General features: G+C 35.5%; 1 protein-coding gene across 2 annotated transcripts in view; it reads left to right on the plus strand.

Annotated features, from left to right (window-relative positions):
* macrod2 (mono-ADP ribosylhydrolase 2) overlaps window positions 1–22,068 on the plus strand; it is a 460,723-nt gene that overhangs the window by 328,440 nt on the left and 110,215 nt on the right. For both annotated transcript variants that reach the window (XM_043255070.1, XM_043255069.1), the window contains exons 7-8: window positions 11,179–11,209; window positions 21,484–21,557. In XM_043255070.1, coding sequence (XP_043111005.1) covers window positions 11,179–11,209; window positions 21,484–21,557 — 105 coding nt within the window. The remainder of the gene's footprint in view (window positions 1–11,178; window positions 11,210–21,483; window positions 21,558–22,068) is intronic.

Consider the following 22,068-nt stretch of genomic DNA (forward strand, 5'->3'; position numbering starts at 1 on the left):
ATAAATTGAAGAAAATAACCCAGATAAAACAGTTAATGTTTTCTTTCATAAACATGACTCTTAATTTTACTTAATATTATTTATTATTTTCACTCACACTCTTTCCCAGTGTGAACAATTAGACTCTGCACCTGAGTAACACACTCCCCAATGACAGCAATCCTGTGTCCTCCTTTAGCACTGGACGTTCATCTAAAAATACACCCCAGATGCCGGCCAGCCATTTCTCCCCAAGCGCCACGATATCAGTGACCTTTCTGCCAGTGTCCTGTTCCTGATTTCCCATCGCCCCACTAACCTCCCTCGGTCCCCCACCGCCGTCTTATACCCACCAGAGCAAACATCAGCTATTCTTGTATATTATATTTTATATCATGTGTTTTCAGTCTGGTTATGCGACCACAGATTAGCTGTAATGAAATGACCCCCTCCCGTTGTGAGTGTAATTAACCAGACATCGGATATTAGGAATATGAATCCGCATGTATTTTTTCCGCCTAATGTTCTAATCAACTGCTCAGATTGGTTAAATATGAATACAGTCAATGTCAAAGGTGGAAAAGGAGAGAGACGAATTTCACCCTGTGTTATTCCACGGCTCCCCCCATTAGTCAAGGACAACTGTTTTCTTCTTTTTTTTTTTTCTTTTTTTTCAGCCATTAGTATGCCTTTTAAAATGCTGGGAACTGCAAGAATCAATTATAGAACATCTTGAAATGAAGGCAGGAAATGTTAGGAGAGGTTCAGCCACCTTAGTGTCGCTCCTCAAGTCGTTTCATAATTTAAAATCATTAGGACAAACCAACTGACTAAAAAAGCTCATTTTTACAGCACTTATACGTCTGTGCAGAAATAACATTCCATCTTTATTTGTTGGACATTCACATCCCTCACAGCTTATGCTATCGAAACAGCACTAAACTAGCAGCCACTTTTTTTTTTTTCTTAAAAAGCAGAACATTTTGGCACCTTTTGCTTTTCTGACTCTGGATTTCCTTTGAACCGTCCTTTGATATGTGGCTTTTGAACTCCTGAAGGATGTCTTGAAAGGAGAAAATGTTTAATTAGCTGTTTTACACTGGGAGCAGAGCGCAGGAGAGAAACCACGACACGACAAGAAACGCAGAAAGGATGGCCTCTTGTCCTCTACATCATAATATGTGCAGGAAATGTCGATTTATATACAGAATGGGTTCTAATGTCAGTTGAAAAGAGGCTTTTCATTCTTATTTAATGCTTAAAATTGGGTTAAGTCTGAAAGAAATTGCTGCAGATTTAATGAAGATTCCTTTTGTTTGAAATGCAGAGTTACTGTAAGTTTCATTCTTCGTCTGTGTCCAATAATCCTTTAAGGACGTGAAATAAAAGCACTTGTATGGTGTCAACTCTTTTAAGGAAATGGCTTGGTGTCTTAATCTCTGGTCTGTCCAGAATATTGCAACTGGAAAAAGACTTTAAATACTTGAAGGAAAATGATATCATATTTCTAAATTAAAAATAATTATGAGCAGTGCATCCCCCAATCATTTTTTTTCTTTATCTTTTAAATATAGTTCTGTTTTGTTTTTTATTTTATTCATAAGTTTTTTTTTAAATTCCACTGTTTAATTTTTTTAAGCATTTTATATGTATTTTTAGATTCAGTGCTCCTTTGTATTTTATTTTTTAAGCATGTAAAAATAGAAGTATGCAGAAAAGAATAACACCCCTAATACCCAGAACATTTCCTAATTTTAATATTGATTTGGTACCGTATTTATTTATTGCATTTTTCACATTGCCAGTAAGCATTATGCAATATTTTATCTCTACAGATCTAAACTGAATCCACATAAGTGAGGCATTGCCATGTTTGAGCAGAAGCTGCAGTTATACACTCTACTGTAGCTGATGATGCGCGGATATACATGTCATATAGTCATTTCTCACTTTTCTCACGCCATTCTTTTCTTCTGTAATCCCATTTTAACAGTTCCCCTTTAAACCCCTGATTCGAATGCCATCCTCAATTTATAATGTCATAGCTCTCATGATAAATACAATAAAACATTTAATAAGACCATTAGCTACGTGTCAGAGTAAAGATCTTAATCAATGTAAAGTTCAGGGCTTTAAAGGAATTGATCTGGACGTTTTGTAATGAGAGGGAGATTGTGCGGCGGATAGAGGAGAATGGCTTCTATTATTCTGCCTGTCAGGGTGAAGCGTCGTCTCCAGGGCCCTGCTGATAAACATGCTGCAGAGCCGGGCAGACCAGCCTTCATCCGCCGCCACAAACAAAGCAATCAGTATGATACATTTTTTTTAAAGGAGGCCGCTTCTGACAACACGCCGAAGCTGGAACTGTAAAAATTTGGCAGTGGACAGAATTAAAGTGACGTGTTGGTGCGCTTGCGAGAACTGCTTACTGTCTCATTGTTTCGGTTTAAACATCTCATCCAAGATGTTTGTTCTTGTGCATTTCTGGAGAGCTAGAGAAATGTATCTAGTGTATATTCTTCCTGTTGTATTTTCACTACGGCACTTTTCCAACCCGGTCTCATAAAAACGTACCTTGCTCCATGTTTCACCCAAGTTTCAAAGAGAGTGGCGCTAAAACGCAGGTTCAAAATGTAAACCCTGGTACATTTTTATCACGCTGATATAGGTATGTATTGCAGCAATTCAGTATTGAAATATCCATGGACTGGTGCTAAAAATGAATGCTAAAAAATTTTTAAATATGCCCTACGCAAAATCCAACCCTAAACATACCCTACAGTGTTAACAAATGCAAAAATGCATTTGTTGATGCAACCGTTTCATTTCAGCTTTGTTTTACACAGATTTTAAACGTTTTGTCAAACCGTTGCTCCTCACCTCTCAAGTACATCTCTTACTCCATGAGCTACAGAACAAACCTACCGTGGATGTGAAGCTGGTTATGTGTGATGCTGACATTCAAAAGCATCGGTTTATTTAAATATCCCAGCATAGCATTATTGTTCTACAGTCATAACATCTTATTCTTTAAGTAATTGTGCAAAAATTAAGTTTTATTAATCAAAAACTCAATCAAATCAAATTTTTTTACTTCCATGAGACCAGGTAGCACTTTTCATTGGCTTAAAAGGCAAAAACAGTGTCTTTTATATAATTTATTTAATCTGCATTCAGCATATTGGAAGGACTGGTGTGGTACTGGGCTGTCTGGGAAAGTTTACTCCTCGTTTTTAATCGAGCACTTGCAGTTGTTGAGAGGATATTGAACTGTTAGACCGCTTGAAGGAGCAGCAGTTGGTCAGCCATAAAAGTGCTGATTGAGTGTTAATCAAGATCATTGCACCAGTGGCTCTGTCAGTTACTGGCCTTTGTTCACTAGGATTTCTTTGATGCTCCCCTGAGTCTGTCTGTTATTCTCATGTACCATGACGGAGTCTATCAGCAGCACTAGCTGAACCTGCACATGTTGTGGAATATTCAATTAGATTAGACTGGCCATATAAAATCTTTGTGCATTGAAATAATTATATGGACTCTACCGTTTATTAATTGAAATCATGCAGTGTAAACAGTGGCAGATGGACCAAGTGCTTTGGAAAACCTGATGCAGAAATTGCACACACATGAAATTGAGAAAATGTTTGTCTGTAGTTTGTCTATTTCTGCCAACGAAAATAGTTAAAAACGAAGCCACAGCACTTATAAAGAGGATCACTTCTTTTGTTCCTGATTTAATAATTGTTTTTGAACAAATTGATTGTATTATTTAGTATTGTATAATATAGTATTATTTATTAGTATTATTATTATTACAGTATTAATTTATATTATTTCAGTTCTTACTATTAACAAGTAATTATGACTTTTGCCTCAGTAAACTAATAATTTACTTATTAATAGTTAGTAAGGTAGATGTTAAGGTATTGGGTAGGATTAAGGATGTAGAATATGGTCATGCAGAAAATGTACTAATAAACAGCCAATTTGTTAAAAAAAAAATAATAATAGCAAAAATTGGTTCCTAAAACCAATATTTTGAATTAGCTTTTTTGCATTTAATTTCCGTGTTATTTTAGTTTGTTAAAGCAGTTGTAATTTATATATATATATATATGTGTGTGTGTGTGTGTGTGTGTGTGTGTGTGTGTGTGTGTGTGTGTGTGTGTGTGTTTAAATGTATTTTTAAAAAGATAACTGTTGAGAATGATTCATTCCTCATTTTTAAAGTCGTCACCTACTGGTGTATTGATGTAATCAACAGAAATTTACAGTTTTTTAAAAGTTTTGCAGATAAAATGGCATCAGTAATAATTATGATTCATCATGCATCTGCTTATATGTTTTATAGCTAATTAGACAATTCTGTATCAAAAGCATACATTTATTTATCAGAAACATTAAAGAAATATGTCTTGACTATAATACAGGAATATTGGAATAGAAAACATTCTAGAAAAAGAGAGAGAGAGAGATTTACAGTGATAGGTCGGGATTTAATGTTTAATTTCAAAAGTGGCAAATACATGAAAAAGGAAACGGTCTGGCAAAACTCATTTTTTGTGTATTATATGGCTGCTTTAAGATTTATTTATAGAGTATCGACTTTTTTTGTGCGTGTGTTAAATCCAGTGTTTGTGCCTGTGATGAATGTGTTTGAAATGTTAAAGCACTGTTACTGTCAGTGAGACAGAGCTCATCTCTCTTTTGTGTGATTTATACTCAGTAGCTCCTTGAGCAAACACACAGGATAAGACTGCGGCCAGTGGGTCATCTCCTCGCCTCTGGTGCTTTTAGCACTGTGTTCCCATGGCAACCCGCATGCACTGCTTCAGCCCGGGCTGGACGTGAGAACAGATCTATGATTATGAGCAATCAGAGCCTTTGCATGCACACGTGACAGTACAGTTTCTACACAACCAGGCCATGCCAAGTTTCCCAGGCCAAGTCATGGTGTGCCCTGTCCAAATGGCTTTGTTAACTAAATGGATACACTTAAATAAAAAGGTTTTAAGATCTGCTTTGAGATTCTACCTTCTTAAAGTGGCTATTTCCTTAATCAGAAGGATGACCTGGAGGTGTGCGTGCAAATAAAAGGCTCTTGGAGGCTTTCAGGTTGTATCAGTGGTTCATCTGTACCAGTTTAGTTCCATCTCTAATCAAACACATCTGAAATGGCTAATCAAGGTCTTGTGGTTTACTTGATTAAAGCAAGACATGCCGTGCGGGGTTAAAGATAAACTAGGTAGGGTGAAAGAGCATCTAATTTATCCTTTAGGGTCAATGCATGGGGTTATATGTTTGACTAGTCATCCTGACTAAGTTAGTGAATTCATCTGGATTTGGTAATACTTTACAACAAGGCCTTTTGTTTGTTAATATTATTTGCATTATCTAACATGAAATAACAATTTTTATAGCATATATTGCTGTTATTTATATACTATCATAGTATGTATTAATAGATTGAATTAACCTTTTTATATATTTTTTTATTATATAATATAGGAACGTACAGTATATAGTTTTTTCAGTACAAGTTTTTAAAAAGTAACTGTTCATCTAATATGTATATTGCATTTTATTTCAGCTTTAATTAAATGAACAAAAACATGTATTTGTAAAAATGTAATTCATTAAAATTAATGTTAAAATGAATACATGCCAGAAGTATTATTTATTACCAGCTCATGTTAATGTTAGACCTTGTTGTCTGTTTTATGCATAATCTGTTTTATAAAATTAAAATGTTTTTGTTATATTAGCTGTTATATTGAGTAGCATTTATGCATTTGTTTAGCAAATATTAAGAATAAATATTAAGAATCTGTCAAATGTCCTCCTAAACCAGTCTAATTATAAAATATATATATATTGAATGAATGACAGGTCTATTTAAAAAAAAAAAAAAAAATATAAAAATTAATAAGTTTTTATATATATATATATATATATATATATATATATATATATATATATATATATATATATATATATATATATAATTTTATTTATTAATTTATTTTTTAAATAGACCTGTCATTCATTCAATCACTCCATCTACTAGTCAATATTCAACATCTCTACTACGGTCACCCACGTGTGCATATGAGATGTGTATGGCACTACAGCACAGAAATGCAGATACTGTATTTGGCCTGTAGACACATGTAAACACAGACCCACACAGAAATGCGTTCAATTAAGAGCTGCTCTTAAACCTAGTGGGAGTTCCAGCGAAGCATGTGCGTCTATTATAAATAACAATAATAATCTTAATAAACAACCTGAAGAACACAAGAAGAAATGATTGATTAGTAAAGAGCGATTTGCAGTGGAATTGTTTCCCTTGTGACCAATTTCAACATGCTACTGCAAGCAAATAAAACGCGAAACACAATAAGCAGGCAAAAGCAAGTGGGCTGTGCGCCTGATTTGGTCCTAATGAACTGACAGATCAGAAATAATAATCCAGCCACAGAACCATAAGTCACTGCAGAGGTGTAATAATGTCAGGCTTGTTAATTAAGGCAGCGCTTTGATATAAATGCACCGGTGTAAAATATATAAACAAGTGTTGCTGGTCATGGTTATAGTGGCGTAACTGTGCCAAACTAAATCAACTAGTGAGATGTGGGCTTCTGCTGTTGTGTATCCTGCTGCACTATGAGGCAGTTATCACCTCCACCAGATAGAAATGATTAGTCAGACACGCCAGCTGTGTGTTTTTCCTCACAGGACTCAATACCGAGACCGGCTCTCTCTGCTCTTTACCTATAATTGCAAGAAATGTAGAAATTGTACATTCAAGAGTATTATCATTATTGATTAGCATCGAGTATTCGGTCAATATGTGGCCATGTAAAGCCAATAGATGTGCATGTTTTTAAGTCTTATTTTGTAATTATACTTTATGCTCTATTGAGCCAGTAGAGAGGCTGAAAGGACAAACAAGCTGGGTATCATCTAATGAGTTTATCTGATGCTAAGGGCTAAACTGGGAATTATTAAAATGTTTTTAATTGAAAATTGTTTAATTGATTTTGCTGATATGGTATGAATGTTTTTGAGGACATTCGCCTTTGGGATGAGATTTCCAATATTCCAATATTTATATGCATTGCAGTGCAATTTTACATATATATTTGTTACATTTTTGTACTGCATATATATTAAAATTATTACATCTTTGTTCACATTAGTTCATAAAAACACAACCATTCATTGTTCATTCATGTTAGCTCACAAACTAACTTGCAATTTAAATAATGCATTAGTAAATGCTGAAATTAGCATGAACTAAGTACAATAAATGCTGTAGAAGTTTTATTCATTATTAGTTTGTTAACTGATGTTGACTAATGAACCTTATTGTAGCAAAAATCGAATATGAATAATTTGAATTAAGGACGTTTATATTACTAATATAATCTGTTGAAAAGGTAGAACAGCCAAAATAATAAAAGTAGTTTTTGCATTATATGTGTTGTCCTTTTATTAGTAGTAGTAGTAACAGCAGTAGTAGTATAAGTTCAGAAATAAATAAATACATTTGTAAATGTAATGTTACTGCACACTTAAGCAACTTTCCCAGTGTTGCCTTTGTAATGTGCTGTATTTAGTTTCTGGATTAAACTAAATATTTAAAGTGAAACAATGCAGCATTAGACTTAATGTTATCTATATACTTTATTAGGATAATTAAGAATTAAGACCACAAATGAATTTAGAAGGTAATCGGGGGTCAGGGGTTTTGCTATCATGTTGATTTCACATGAACTAGCCTTGATGTCACCAACGACATCCCAGCATGTTGGACAGTTCTCACGTGCCGTTTGTGTGTGTTTTTTGAGCATGTCTTTATCGAACCCCGCAGGGACTCAGGCGAGTGTGCTTACATTGTGTTGAGCCGAGCAGCGCTCTAAAAATGGCCCTCGTCCGCTGCTCATCGTGAAGAATTTGAGCCCAAGCGAGATGTACACCCGGAAAGGTCAAAGCTTTAGTGAAAGACTCAGCTGAAATATTGATCTTGACAAGCGGTGCTTTGACACAACCCTGTAAAATAATAAACAGCCAAACAAAGCCCCTCCTCACTAGGAAAAACCACGAAAGAAAGTACCAAAACACCACGGGAAATCTACAAGTACAGTCTGGTATCAGGTGAAGCATCATCTGCCGTACGGCCGTAACGCTTTTATCGTAGCAGTAAGTTATGGTTTATAATCAGAGGTACATAGCTCAGCAGGAGTCTCATCTGTTCCTCATTGAAAAGCTCGACTGCTTTTGATTTGTACAGCTGTCACCTGAAATTATATCGCCGTTGTTTCGTGTTGTTGTTTTTCCTCTAATGTTCTGTTAGCGAAGCATTATTACAATTACAGGCTGCTTTGTGCTAAAGCTCTCGCCGCAGCACAAAAGCTCATTTGATATGGAAAATACCTACTTTTAGCACTTCAAACATTTTTAAAACAAAGCCTTATTAGCAGCCTTTAGAGTGTCATTAAACAGCGTCTCGCCCGGTCAGAGCCACGTCAACAAATGCCGCTCGCACCGCCATTCACACCTTTTTAACGCTCGCTTTATTGCCGAGCGCTTACTCCCGTTTGAATCTACATCCAAACGGAAATGATAAGGAAATTTGCATTTGTCATAATGCTGCATTAACGCAGTGGTCACACTTTGTTTTTTGTGATAAATGCTACGCTAAAGCACAGATTCAGCTGGTTTGTGGAGACAAATGAGAGCTTTGAATAAATATCTCCTCTTTACTGTTTATTAATATACTAAAAATGATGAATGTGGAACAGGGTGCGTGGAACGCGGTCGTATGGAAAAATGATGGTTGTTGCAGCTCTAAACCTGCTCTTGAGTAATACATCTGGTGCAAAGTGCCGCAGAGCCAGACCTATTACAGTATGGTAAGTTTTTAATCTTTTAAAAAATATGGCCATAAATATCGGAGTTGCTCTGTTTCTCCCTCAGTCGCGCTGGTCTTTTTTGTTCCACGGTAAAAAAAACTCCCACGCACCTGTTCATAAAATTATATATCATTTATCAGTGCATACTGAGACACAAACACCCCTAAATAAACATCACTTTATTCATATTTTTATTTTTTTTAGGATAGTAGGTAATTGGGGACATTTTTGCATTTTTGGGCAATTTATTGTCATTGTAGACAAAATTTCAGAGCAACAATTGAGAACAATTATTGTGTAACATCTTGGGGCCAGAAATGTACACGAGAGATGCGTCTCACAAAATTTCCAGACTTCATATTCTAGAGCTGGCCCTAAATCAGGGGCTCTCAATCCTCTTAATCAGGGAATATTTCTCCAAAAAAAAAAAAACCTCATGTCTTCCATAGTAGGAAAAAAAATGCTAAGGAAGTCAATGGTGAGCCAAAACAGCCTAGTTACAAACTTTCTTCACAAAATCTTCCTTAGCAGAACAAAGAAATTCATAAAGGTTTAGAACTACTTAAGGGATTGTAAATGATGACAGAATTTTCATTTTTGGTTGAGCTGTTTTTTTAAATGTCTTCTAACACTTTATTTTAATGGGACCGCATCAGCATACTGATTATAAAAAACTTTGCCAGTGAAACAGAACCAGTTTGATACTAAGCTGTTTATATAACTAATACACTATTTGCGTAAAGTTGGAGTTTGATGCGAAATAAACACAAATGCCTAATATTATTTTAGTCAGTACATAAAGAAATGATCATTTTAGAGGACATTATTCCTGGTCTCCCCCTGTCATTTTACAGAATAGAACAACGGCAAACACTGCGGTTATAAAAGCCTTGTCTATTTGGGAAGGTGTGTGCACATTCAGAGGAGGCTTTTGAAGCAGGGCCAGGCGAATGTATAAATCCAGCTTGAGAATTAGTAGACGTAGTTACAAAGTTGCTTATAGTTATTTGAATCTAAAATCTAAAAAAATATATAAAACGTATTCCTTAGTTCATCATTGTGTCTTTATTTATATAGTGCTTTTAACAATACAGATCGTATCAAAGCACTAAACAGTATCAAATAGGAGAATAGAGTGATAGTATGTATAACGACTAGATTAAACCCTTCATTTTTTAATTAAATGCAAAGACGATAATCGCTAGAAATTAAGTGTCCCCAACTAAGCAAACCAGAGACAATGGCGGCAAGGAACCAAAACCCCATCCATTACAGAATGAAGAAAAAAACAACTTTAGGAGAAACCAGGCTCAGTTGAGACCCAGTTCTCCTCTGGCCGAAACGTTCATTGACTCCATGCGCCAAAAACGAGGCAATTATGCACTTTGAGATTCTCATGTTTTCACTGTCGCACTGGCAACATCTTCCACAATGTGTTGTTCTGCCCCCTAAGAGTATTCAGTTTATAATATTCCTCAGGGATCGGCAGTTCAGAGCTACTATATGTGTCCTGACACACTGAAATATGACTGTCCCTTAATTAACTGTCATATTAATTAGATCAACGCCAGACGACAGGCAAAATGTTGCTTTTGATGTCTCTCACTAGGGGAAGTAAATCAAAATGGATCTTTCTCACTGGGTGTGCGTCAAAAGCAGGTGGCGAAGCCTACAGGTGGCGATGTCACTGTTATTGTATATGGCAATACGTGTTATCTCAAACTGATTTACATGGATGTTATGTCTGCGTGTCACGATCCGTCAAAGCGCTGCTTCAAATGTAAGCGCTCTGTCTTGTTCCCCAACAGAAAGAAACGTTTATTTCATCCTTTTCTTTGAAGACGAGGCGTTTGGTATAGCCTAGAGATCCACAAAAACAAACACGTCTGCTCAGTAAAAAGCAATGCCCCGTGTCTTTAGGCTTTTTAATATATATTTGATGTTTGGTGTAAGCCTGCATTAGTAGTTATTCCCACCGGCTATTAATGAAACATTTGACATTCACTAAACGTCAAATTTCAGTTCACGCAGTAGAATTTCATTGGGTTGGCTTTAATGAAATTCATGCATGTTATCAAAATGCAAGCTTAGCAGGAATTGGAAAGAGACAACAACTCAAAGCTGAGTTCATTTCACTGCCTGCTCCGCTGAACTCTGTACAGTCAATGACTAACTGTTTTGGGTTTTTTTTCCTTTCTGATTAGGATTTGGTCAGAATTTATGTGATTTTATATGTATGTAATTTCAGAGTGGCTTACTTTTTGCCTTTTTTCTATTACAGGCCTTTCCATGCATATCAACAGGAATTTATGGTAAGTCAAATATCTATTCATCCTCTAAAACGTTTCAGTGTGTGTATATTCTGGGTGTGTGCGTGAAGAAGCACGTGTGTGTGGTTTAGACAGCAAGTCTAGTCTTATTTTGTCTTTAAATTCTCTCATCATTTTCTTTGTTTGGTATGTTGAAGTATGATGAAGGCTGCATATATGAATAATGTGCCTGTTATGCATGTATACATTACTATTCAAAAGTTATAGGTCATTTTTGAAAGAAGTCTTCTTTTACATGTCTTTTGCATCTCTAGAGCAGCAATATTTTTCTCAAAAATACAGTTTTACAGTTATTTAGTATAATAATCAATTATACTATATATATTTGTGCTGTCAGATGATTAATTATATATTATTATATATATATATATATATATATATATATATATATATATATATATATATATATATATATAGATAGATATATACATACATACATATATACACATTTAAAGAAAAAGAAACTCCTGAACAGCAATGTACTTATGTGTATGTGTGAGATTTTGCCACAAGAAAGTGCCTTTGAGATCGCAGCACTTCAGAAAGAATGCAATTATGTTTGATTCAATAAATAATCTGCAACCTGCCTCTCCAGCACTGCGTAATTGTTCAGATCATCACAGAGAGAGAAAGCATTTACTCTGAAAGCAAGAAGAGCGCTCGAATATCTTGATCAAAGAGCTAATAACCTAGAATACTTCCCCAACCTGACGTTTTCTTGTTTCCCTCGGCCAGAAAGGCAGTAAATGCTCGTTTAGGAGGGAAATGAATTGCATACCGTAGCAGTCACGAATGTTTGTTTTTAAAGCATTCTCAAACAAGCCGAAGGAACATTAGCTCTCTTCTTCAACGTGAATAAGCTAACCAAGCGAGACAAACACGATCCATGTGACCACGTCACCAGATTAAGCAGCTCCTGCGTGTAGAACTGTCATTCACAGACAACCAGAGCTGACACCCCATCTCTCTTTTTCACTGCATCATGGGAGCTGAGGTCCAGGCTGACAGATGATCGGGGTACAGAGGGTAAGGCGTAAAGGGGCTGTTCTGTGGGGTTGGAAACGTGGACAGCAGGCGAGTAGAAAAATGAGGCCTCACTCCCAGCTGACAGTCCAATCCCTCAGCCCACCCCATTAGCACAGGTAGAGCTTTCACACACATGGCGTATTGGAGGAGATGCCACCCATAAACAAACTGGCTCCTGCCGCCTGCAGAGGGGTTGGATGGTATGATAGAGGTTATTAAGTCCGCCGCTCATAGCCTATCAATCAGTGCCACGAGAGACGGGTTAAAACGGGTTATTTCTTTTTCAGTAAGGATGGAAAGGACTGGCAAATCTATCAGTGTCTTACATAGTACGGACACAGGCAAAGCACAGAGGTGGACAAAGGTTGCATCATCCCTTACTCTGTCTGGATCTATCATTCACTTTATTTTTTCAGCTTTTTTTCCTCCTGGATATGGAATTGTTTCATTAAAAGCAACAGTTTTTAGTTTTACAGCTCCGTACTGAAATCTGAAATAGAAATCTTAAACCAGTGGCCTTGTGGGCAATGTGCTGACATGTTTCGGGCGTCCCGAGTTTGACTCATGAATCTTTCCTGATCCCGCCATCATCTCTCTTTTAATTTGCTTCCTTTAGAAAAAAAAAGCCTCTAGAAAATCTAGAAAAGTTTTGAACTGATAAATGCTTCAACTTCATTCTAGTAAGTTTTTATTTATTGATTTATAATTTGATTTATTTAGATTTACTGTCAATATATTGTTTTAATGTCATGTTGCAATTTTATTGGAAAAAAAACAGCAGTACGATTATTCTCAAAACTTTTTTTAATATTTATGTTTGAAAACACAAAAATTGCATTTTACATAAAGAAATGTTATTTCATATTTTATTTTTTATAAATAAACATTTTTAAGATTAATAAAAAAAATAATTTATTACAAGAATCAAATATAATTTTTGACTAGGTAAAAAAAAATTCAGCTACCTAACACAATAATAAGTTCAACACAATAAAAATATAACATAATAAAAAAAATATCTGTTTTTTGTTTTAAATTCTTCATATACATACATGTATGCACATACATCACACACAGCATATTATGTAACAACAACCTGAAATAGACAAAAGATCATTTTTATTCTTCAAAATCAGTTCTAAGACAGACAGAACTGTACAGAGCATGCGTCTTCGCTCTGACCTGGTTTGATATCGAAGATATTTAGTGTTACAGTTGCCCTCGGCTTCCCCTGCAGTCCTCGAGTCTCTGACAACTTAAAGATGCTGTTCACAACTTCTGTGTGTAAGATTCATATCAGGGAAACTCAAATCCAATAGCCTTGACCCCCGCAGGTTAATTCTTACATTATTATTTTAGCCTGCAGAAAGAGAGACGAGTCAAAAAGGAGAAAATTGCAATTAGATATGAACCATCGGGCATCTCAACAGCCTCCTTCTTACAGTGCTGTCACAATCTGTCATGATACTATATATCCAACCCTGCCTTTAGATAAAATGAATTAGACTGCGCTTCATATTTCACTAAAGCCTAGAGGAGAAAACCTCACTCTGTGCCCGTGAGGTTTAACTGCCTGACGACTTTGTCAAGGAAAAGACAGGAGCTGTCTGACATCAAAACATGTCACTCATTAGATTACTGTCATCACCATTTGAAGAGAGCTCTTTATTGCCTCATAATCCAGCTCAATGGGGTTTATTGACTCGAAGCATTCATCACCATATCAAGGTCTGGTCATTTAAGTTTTGTGTACACATGCTGATGGGACATGATTTATTATTTATTTCCCCTCAGAAATCCACCGCAAAGACCTTCCTAAGGAGAAAAATAAGGGGCAGTTTAATACAGTCATAATATATTACTAAAAATGCTCATGGTAAGAAATCATGGATATTTAACATCAGACATTATTTGTGATGCATACAGTTCAAAAGTAATATTTTAGACATTTGTTTTGAAACAATTCATTTCTAACGCTCGTCTAGGCTACATTTGTTTAATAAAAAACTGTAATATTATGAAATATTATTACAATCTAAAATAAGTATTCTCTTAAGAAATCATTTTTATTCAAGAAATTATTCAATATATATTTTTTTATTATTTGTTTAGGATTTCTTTGGTGAATAAAAAGTTACAAAGAACGGTGTTTATTAAAAGAATATGATCAAATATCTGTTTATGTGATCAAATAAATGCAGCCTTTATGAGCAAAACATTGTAAACTATATATAGAAAGACAGAATCACAGGTGTGCAGACAGACATACAGGTTTTTAAAATATATACTCTATGTATGTCTATTCATATACACATAATTACACAGAACACACACGTTATGCAAACAAAAACAATTATTTTCGATGCAAAAATTAATCACTATTAATCGTTTTAGAGCACTACTTCTGCATTATTATTTCCTATTTTTTCCTTGCATAAAAAACAAACATGTAAACAACATGTAAGTAAAAAAGAAAAGATTTTTTTGATTTAAGGTTTACCTTAAAAATAGATATTCAGAAAATAGGGCAGTTTTTATCATTCAGAATTTCATTGTGTTCAATTGCGAAATTTAGTAGTGAAAATATTTTTGAATCCAGTTTTTGTACCTTAATTCAGTTTCTGAAATGAATTACAGTTCAAAAGCCATTCTCTATTCATTTCTGAATACAGTAATACTCCCTTAGTCGAACAAGAGGTGTGTTGACAGAGATTTTTTTTTTTTAGCCAGCGACTCTGGTGGCGTGAGATAGGTAGCTGTAATCCAGACAATGCATCCGAACGGCTGTTAGGGATCAGCCAGGGTCAGCGGACTAAGTGTCTTCACTCAGTGATTCCCCTGTCCATCTCTGTAGTGGATTAGGGCCGAACCCCTTATCTCTTTACTTTGATATGGTACAGGTTTCCCTCTCAGGATAGCGCTGTATTTAAAGCCTGAGGTTTATGCTGGGGAGTGGAAGTGTGAACACAAGCTTAGGGAAGGGAATCTTTTATGATCACATACTGATGTGGGGTTATCTCGGCACAAGCGGGGAAAAAGGAAATCTTTGCGTTGCATCTAGGGAAACGGATGAAAGTTTAGTGTTTTACACTTTCATGGTTTTATCATTGTCAAGATTGACACTGCTCGGGGAAGTTTTGAGGGTTGAGGACATATTTTAGAGATCACAGTTGTTTGAGAGGAATCTAAATCTACAGCCCTACAGCAACTAGATTTTATATTTCAGCTGAGCTGTGAACTCGCAGTCTGAATCGAAAGTGACACGAGAGAAAGATTGGGTGCAGTAAGATGGTAAACAGGCAAAGAATTTCAATTGCATGTGACAACTGTAAACAGAGTGTGACATTGTTCAGCTAGTGATGTCTGATTCGTAAACAAGTTGAGTTTGAGTTCTTTTTCGTGAATTGGTCAAAGTGTTTCATGAATCAGTTTGAATGAACTCACTAGTTATGAGTCTGAATCGTAGAGATACTGTATGCTGAATGAATTGGACAACAGAGTTTATAACTGACTCGCACACTGAACATCAGATTAATGGTGAACAGTTTTGACGCTTAATTCTGATCGGATGAGTTGATGTCGACGCTGAAGCACTTTCATTATTAATGTAAAATTACAGTGTTGCCTATAATTAGTTTGTTTGTTTGTTTTTCATTATTAATTAATTTAATTAATCATTTATTATTAATTCTAGGTTAAATCTCATAAAAAAATTAACAAGTTTTATTTCCAAAGAGAAAAAAAGAAATACGCAGTAAAATTTTGCATAATTAAAATAACTGTCGTGACTGTTTATTTATTTGCTATATTTTTTTCTTTATTTATTTTTTGCCTTATTTTGTTATTTTTAAGGTAATTAATTTAATTAACCACATTAGTTAACATATACATAACAACTAAGAATGAAAACTATTTCTACAGCATTTATTAATTTGTTAGCATCCTTAATTTCAACATTTATTAATGCATTATTAAAATGGAACATGTTGCAGATTTTGCAGTTAAATATATACTTTTGAATGACACAAAAGTAGTATTGTAACAGCAGTCTGTTGTTACACCCAGAAAAGAATCACTGTAGGAAATGCTGCTATGGGGTGTGTGTGTGTGTGTGTGTGTGTGTGTGTGTGTGTGTGTGTGTGTGTGACATGGTTTAGTCAAAAGTAAATGTTAGGTGATAATTTTAGCATGTGGGACAAAAATGTCACCACCAATACATATGACTTTTCAAGGTCACACACTGACAGGCCTGGTTTGGCCATCTATATGTGTGTCTCTATCTCTTTTAGATGTGGGTCACATCTTCTTAAGTTTTTCCCCCTTACACACCAGCATTATTCTTCAAAATCTGCTGCTAGACTTCTGCAGTACTGTATATTTCTGAACGTTCACTAAAACAACATGTGTCTGACTAAACCTTCATCCACTAGCTGACATGTTCAGCTTCTTATATTTTTATGAGCCCTGCACCCACGGGTCCGGCTGGGCACATGTCATAATGATTTGGTTGGACATTACCTCCATCACCTTTTCACCCATCAGGCAAATCATTTCAAAGTTCTGCAGTCCTTCCAGGTCCTGCGGTTCTGGCTCAGCTGTTTTTTCGAAATATTGTTTGGTCCACGTTAATTATTCAGTAGCTTCTACCAGTGTCCATTCAAACACAGTTCATATAAATATGACTTGACCTGGGAAAAACAGCTCGCTGTTCTGTATGTTGGTAGAAGCATTTCTAATTTAAAATGGATCAGATCAAGTTTCATGAAGCACAATGACAATCAGTAAAATTTGTATTTTATGATGTTTTCATTCTGTACTCATTTTATTACTCTAGAGAAGTTAATTAGTTGATTTTATAGAGAAATATCAGATCTTCTTTTAACAAAGCACATAAAATCCTCATTCTTCCATAAAGCAGGAATAGAGTAGGAAATGAAATGATTTGATAAGATATAGATGAATATGGCAGCTTCGGACAATTAAAAAAATTATAATTTCCTATTTGTGCAAATTGTTGTCAAAATATAATTAACTATGCAAAGTACAATTATTATATTATATAAGATTATATTTTATTATATTTTCAGTTGCTGCAGCTTAAGCTAAAGTTGCAGCCTGAGTTTTCCTGAGTTTTCCGCATTGCTTTATGGGAAGCCAGTTAAAGTCAGTTGTGCACTATAAATCAGATTGCATTATGGGTACACAACAGTGAACTATATATGGAATGAAATTGTTCACTAAGAATTTGGACAGCTCTACAAAATGCTGACACCCTATATAGTGCACTGTAGAGTCTCTTGTGAAGTAAAGGAAATCCCCGGAGCCCTCATCAGCAGCCCATACACTGGTGGGCATCCATCAGCTGACAACAAATCTTTTTGAGAAATATTTCATTGTGACCATGAAACTGCATTTTGCATTATTTTTATGCCAAAATATATATTTTTGCCCATATGACAACTGAATTATTTAGTTGTTTTTCCTTCTGTATTTATATATGTAGCATTGTGTTCAGGATGAAATAAGCTACAACGCGATTTTATTTGTGTTGCATATTATTTACATTTGGCGGCGCAAATCACTAATTTGTTTTTTGCTTAATATTTTTCTAAAAATAATTGTTTTGTCCTCTCACTGTGTGAGAAAAGAGGATTTTTCTACAGTGCTTTATAATATGAAGTCAAGTAAGGTTTCCTTTATGATTATTTGATTGCCCATGCTGAGATGTTTAAAATCTCGCAGCGCTTTTGTGCATTTTTCGTGATTGCTATGCATAAGGTTTATACTTCACTGCATTTTGTCTCTCATCTCGCAGATGTTTTGTTTTTGTGTGGCTCTACTGTGGCATGCATTGTTGCATTTTTATCCCACAAAAACTCCTGAATCCAAAGATTTGATGTGTATCCACTGAAAAAGAAAATCCTTCCCATGGAGGATTTTCTTGTAGTTTGAGATTGATCCGTGATGTTTGCGTGAAGAGAGCATCTCTCAAACATGTATGGAAAATGTTAAGCAGTCTGAAGAGAGACGTTTGATCAGAGGAACCTCTCAGTGAGCTTTGACTTAACTCGGTTATCTCTGACCTCTAGTGAGCCTGTCTATATCTCTACAGACAGACATAACATGACTCTCTGTGACCTCTGTGGTTCTTTCTCTTTCTGTTTCTCTTTTTTCTTCTTTCTGTATAATTAATGCCCGTGGAGCACATCAGTTTACATTAAAAACAGAAATACACTGAAGACATGATATGAACATGAGTGTGGTGCCCTCTGCAAATGTTTTTTGCCCTTAAGACATTGTAATATGCATCAGCGTTTTCTCATAGGGACGTGTGAGTAACGAGTCTGTGAGTATTTGTTCAGTAAACAGTTAAAGTTCACAACACTTTAAATAAGGGGAGAGCAACACTTTGCTTTCTACTCATTTGGTTAGCCTGAAGCTTCGATATTTTGCTCAATTATCTTTGACATATGTCATAAAAACTCCACTCACTTATGTGTTCGTTTAAATGCATGTATATATTAGTAAAAATATATACATCACGATCAATAGTTTTTATGTAGAACAAATGTGTGTATACTGTGTATATTTGTTATGAATATATTGATGCAACAATTGGTTGTTTATATATTAATTATATGAATGTAATTACATACGTGTAAATACTGTACATGCAAACATGTTCAAAATATGCGCTGCGTGTGTGCGTCTTTATATACACTATATTGCCTAAAGTATTGGGTCAGCCTCTTCCAATGAACAAGTTTATCCATGAGTACAAATCTTAATGTTAAAGCATATATGATATGCTAGGGGATCGTGTGCTTCTAATTTTATAGCAACAGTTTGGACAGGACCGTTTTCTGTTCTAGCATGATAATACCTCTTTGTACAAGGCAAGGTTAAAAAAGAAATGTCCGATGCATAAAGTCTGCATAAAGCCAACTTTTCAATCCCAGCTGAACACCTCTGGTGTGACATTGAGCCAAAAACTCATCAATAAAACACCAATGACTTGTACATTCAGTATATGGGCAAACGTATTGGAACACCCCCTTCTGTGGAACAGAAAAAGGCAGTTTTTGGCAACAAAGATGGAAACATAATGTGTTAAAGAAACTGATTTCCATCAATTCAGCAACGATGCTTTGAATTAATCAAAAGTGAAAGTGAAGATGTAAAGTAGTGGTAAAAATAGATTTTTAAAATATGTTGTTCTTTTGAACTTTTAAATAATTTCACTCCTTGTGAGTTTTCTCGAATTCTGCATTTGTCCAGAGCCAGTGATCCTGAAGGAAGTCTAAAAAAACCCAAATCTCCAGCAGTCTTTTAGAAACGGAGTACTTCAACCCTACAAACAGCTCCAGTAATTTTTAAATCAATACAAATAACACACTAATCCAAAACCGCTATTTTACGGGTTACCTGGCGAGTCAGGAAGCGCTGCTGTTGAGCATTTGTTTGTAAATAGTAATTTCATCTGCTTCTCTGTGTTTTGTTTACTGTCAAAAGGAGCCAAAAATGTGCTTGTGTTAATATTTTTCTGGATGGGGATTATTCTCAAGAGAGATAATAGGTTTATCAGTTTCTCACGCACATTCTTGACCTAAAGTTCAGGTCTGACGGCATCCAGCCAGCAGAAGAAATCAGTCAGTGATTCTGGCTGTCAGAAGGAGGGAGAGCTTGAAGACGGCAGGAGTGCACAAACAGGGAAGGGATGGAGCAGAGACTGACAGGATAGGGCTGGTGTGAGACTCCCTCACATCCAACGGATCCCCAAATTATTTGGTGTTGAAAGGCCCAGATGGGACGTCAGGAGACACGGAGAGTGCAGTGTCAGGCTGCTGAGCAGATAGAGAGGTGAAGCAGACAGTGAAAACATCTCCTCGGCCGTGTGTTAATTACGTCTCCTATCACCCTGAGCTGAGAGCTGAGATGGACCTTCAGGGTCAGTGCCGCCACTCGCTGAGCAACAGATGGCTCGTTTGTACCAAATGGACTTTTTAGGTCCCAGTTACATTTTTATATTATAGAATCGTAAGTTCATTTTTGTATGCATACAGCGCCTAAATTACTAATACCATATATATATATATATATATATATATATATATATATATATATATATATATATATATATATATATTTATTTATATATTTAGATATTTATTTATATATTTATATATTTATTTATATATTTAGATATTTATTTTATTTTTTTTTTTCTTTAATGAAAAAGAACAGCACTTATGATAATTTCAACAAGACTTTGCTAAATAAATATTAGTTTTGTTTTTTAAATCTTTCTGGCCCCTTTTTATATATACAGTATGACAGTTTCATATTAGAGAATATTTTTTGGATTAGTGGATTTTTATCTATTCATGTTTATGCATTATTAATTTTAAATATTTATTACATATAATATTAAAATTATATTTAAGAATTTATATTACGCACTTAATTATTTTTAGCATTACACTTTCCAAAAGCTTCCAAAATCTCGAGAACTACAATTACGTGATCTCATCTCACACATCCTATCTCTCAACACATTATTTTCATTTTGAATGTGCTTTAAAATTACCTTTTTAAAATTTAAAAGACACTTGTTTGATGACTCCTCCTCCTCTCCTTCGGCGATATTAAATATTAATCTCTCCCAATCTATTTATGCTCAATCGATACGCTGTGTTAACACCAAGACTGCTTTCCCATCTCAGCTCAGGCTCCGGTGATTAATATGGCAGTTAGTGGCATCATCTCTTACATTTACTGGTCAATGTGTCATTACTTTCTCATCAAGAATGGGGTGTGACAACCCTAGCACCTGCCACAGATTGCAGAAGGGTGTAAACGATCGTTTCAAAGCAACTTAATGGATCAGTGAATCTACAAGAAATTGGCAAGCACCCATGATAAATATAGCTAATAGACCACATTTTGGGATGCAAGATGGGTATGTATAACACTCATGTGAATTACATAACAGCGGAGGTGCTGGTTTAATAAAGAAGTGGGTGTTTTTTGGATGAATAAGTAGTGAGTGTTCGGTGTTGGATTTGTGTGCATATTCAACAGACTGTTGTTTGTAGTAACTGCTGAAAGTGTGGAGAGAGTTGAGCAGCAAACAGCCATATGGAGATGTTTGCGTAAGTGTTAAAGTGTGAGTACATATGCTAGTCTATGGCACGATTTCAAAACAGAATCTTTCTCCTTCCTCTCCTCAGGTTTTCCCAATGAGCCGGCAGCAGAAATCGCCCTGAAGACCGTGCATGACTGGATCCTAAGCAACCAAGATGAGGTAGGAGCAGTAAACTCTTCTTATTTCACATATCCTCGCTCTTAGATTTAAAGGAGAACACCTAGTTTGAAGGGCAGAGTTTTTTTTTTAGAATAGGAAATGCTTGTGAGGAAAAGGATGTGTTGTAACCAGAATCCACAGTCCATTTCTCTGATGAAAAATCAATTAAAGCTCACAGCTCTTCCAGGAGGAAAATGTGAAGTGGCAACTTCCTGTTTGTATTTAGCCACTGTTAAAGACGCATGATTATGGTTGGCTACACAACTTTGAGGTTTGAGCACTTTTTAGCAAAGCGTTACTGACCTGCCTATTCTTATATCTGAGAAACCGGGTCTAGGCAACCAATTCCTTGTGAAATCCCCAAAACCCAAGCTGCCTTGATCATATGTGCGGGTAGTTACCTTCACGCGCTTTGAATTCGAAAGCGTTTCAGCTTGAGTAAAGTCCTTACATGGTCTGTTGGCTTTTTAAATGGGATTGTGCTGCCTATTTGGTGCATGAAGGTAGGGAG

This window comes from Puntigrus tetrazona, chromosome 13 (genome assembly GCF_018831695.1).
Source record: "Puntigrus tetrazona isolate hp1 chromosome 13, ASM1883169v1, whole genome shotgun sequence".
NCBI classification, from domain to species: domain Eukaryota; kingdom Metazoa; phylum Chordata; class Actinopteri; order Cypriniformes; family Cyprinidae; genus Puntigrus; species Puntigrus tetrazona.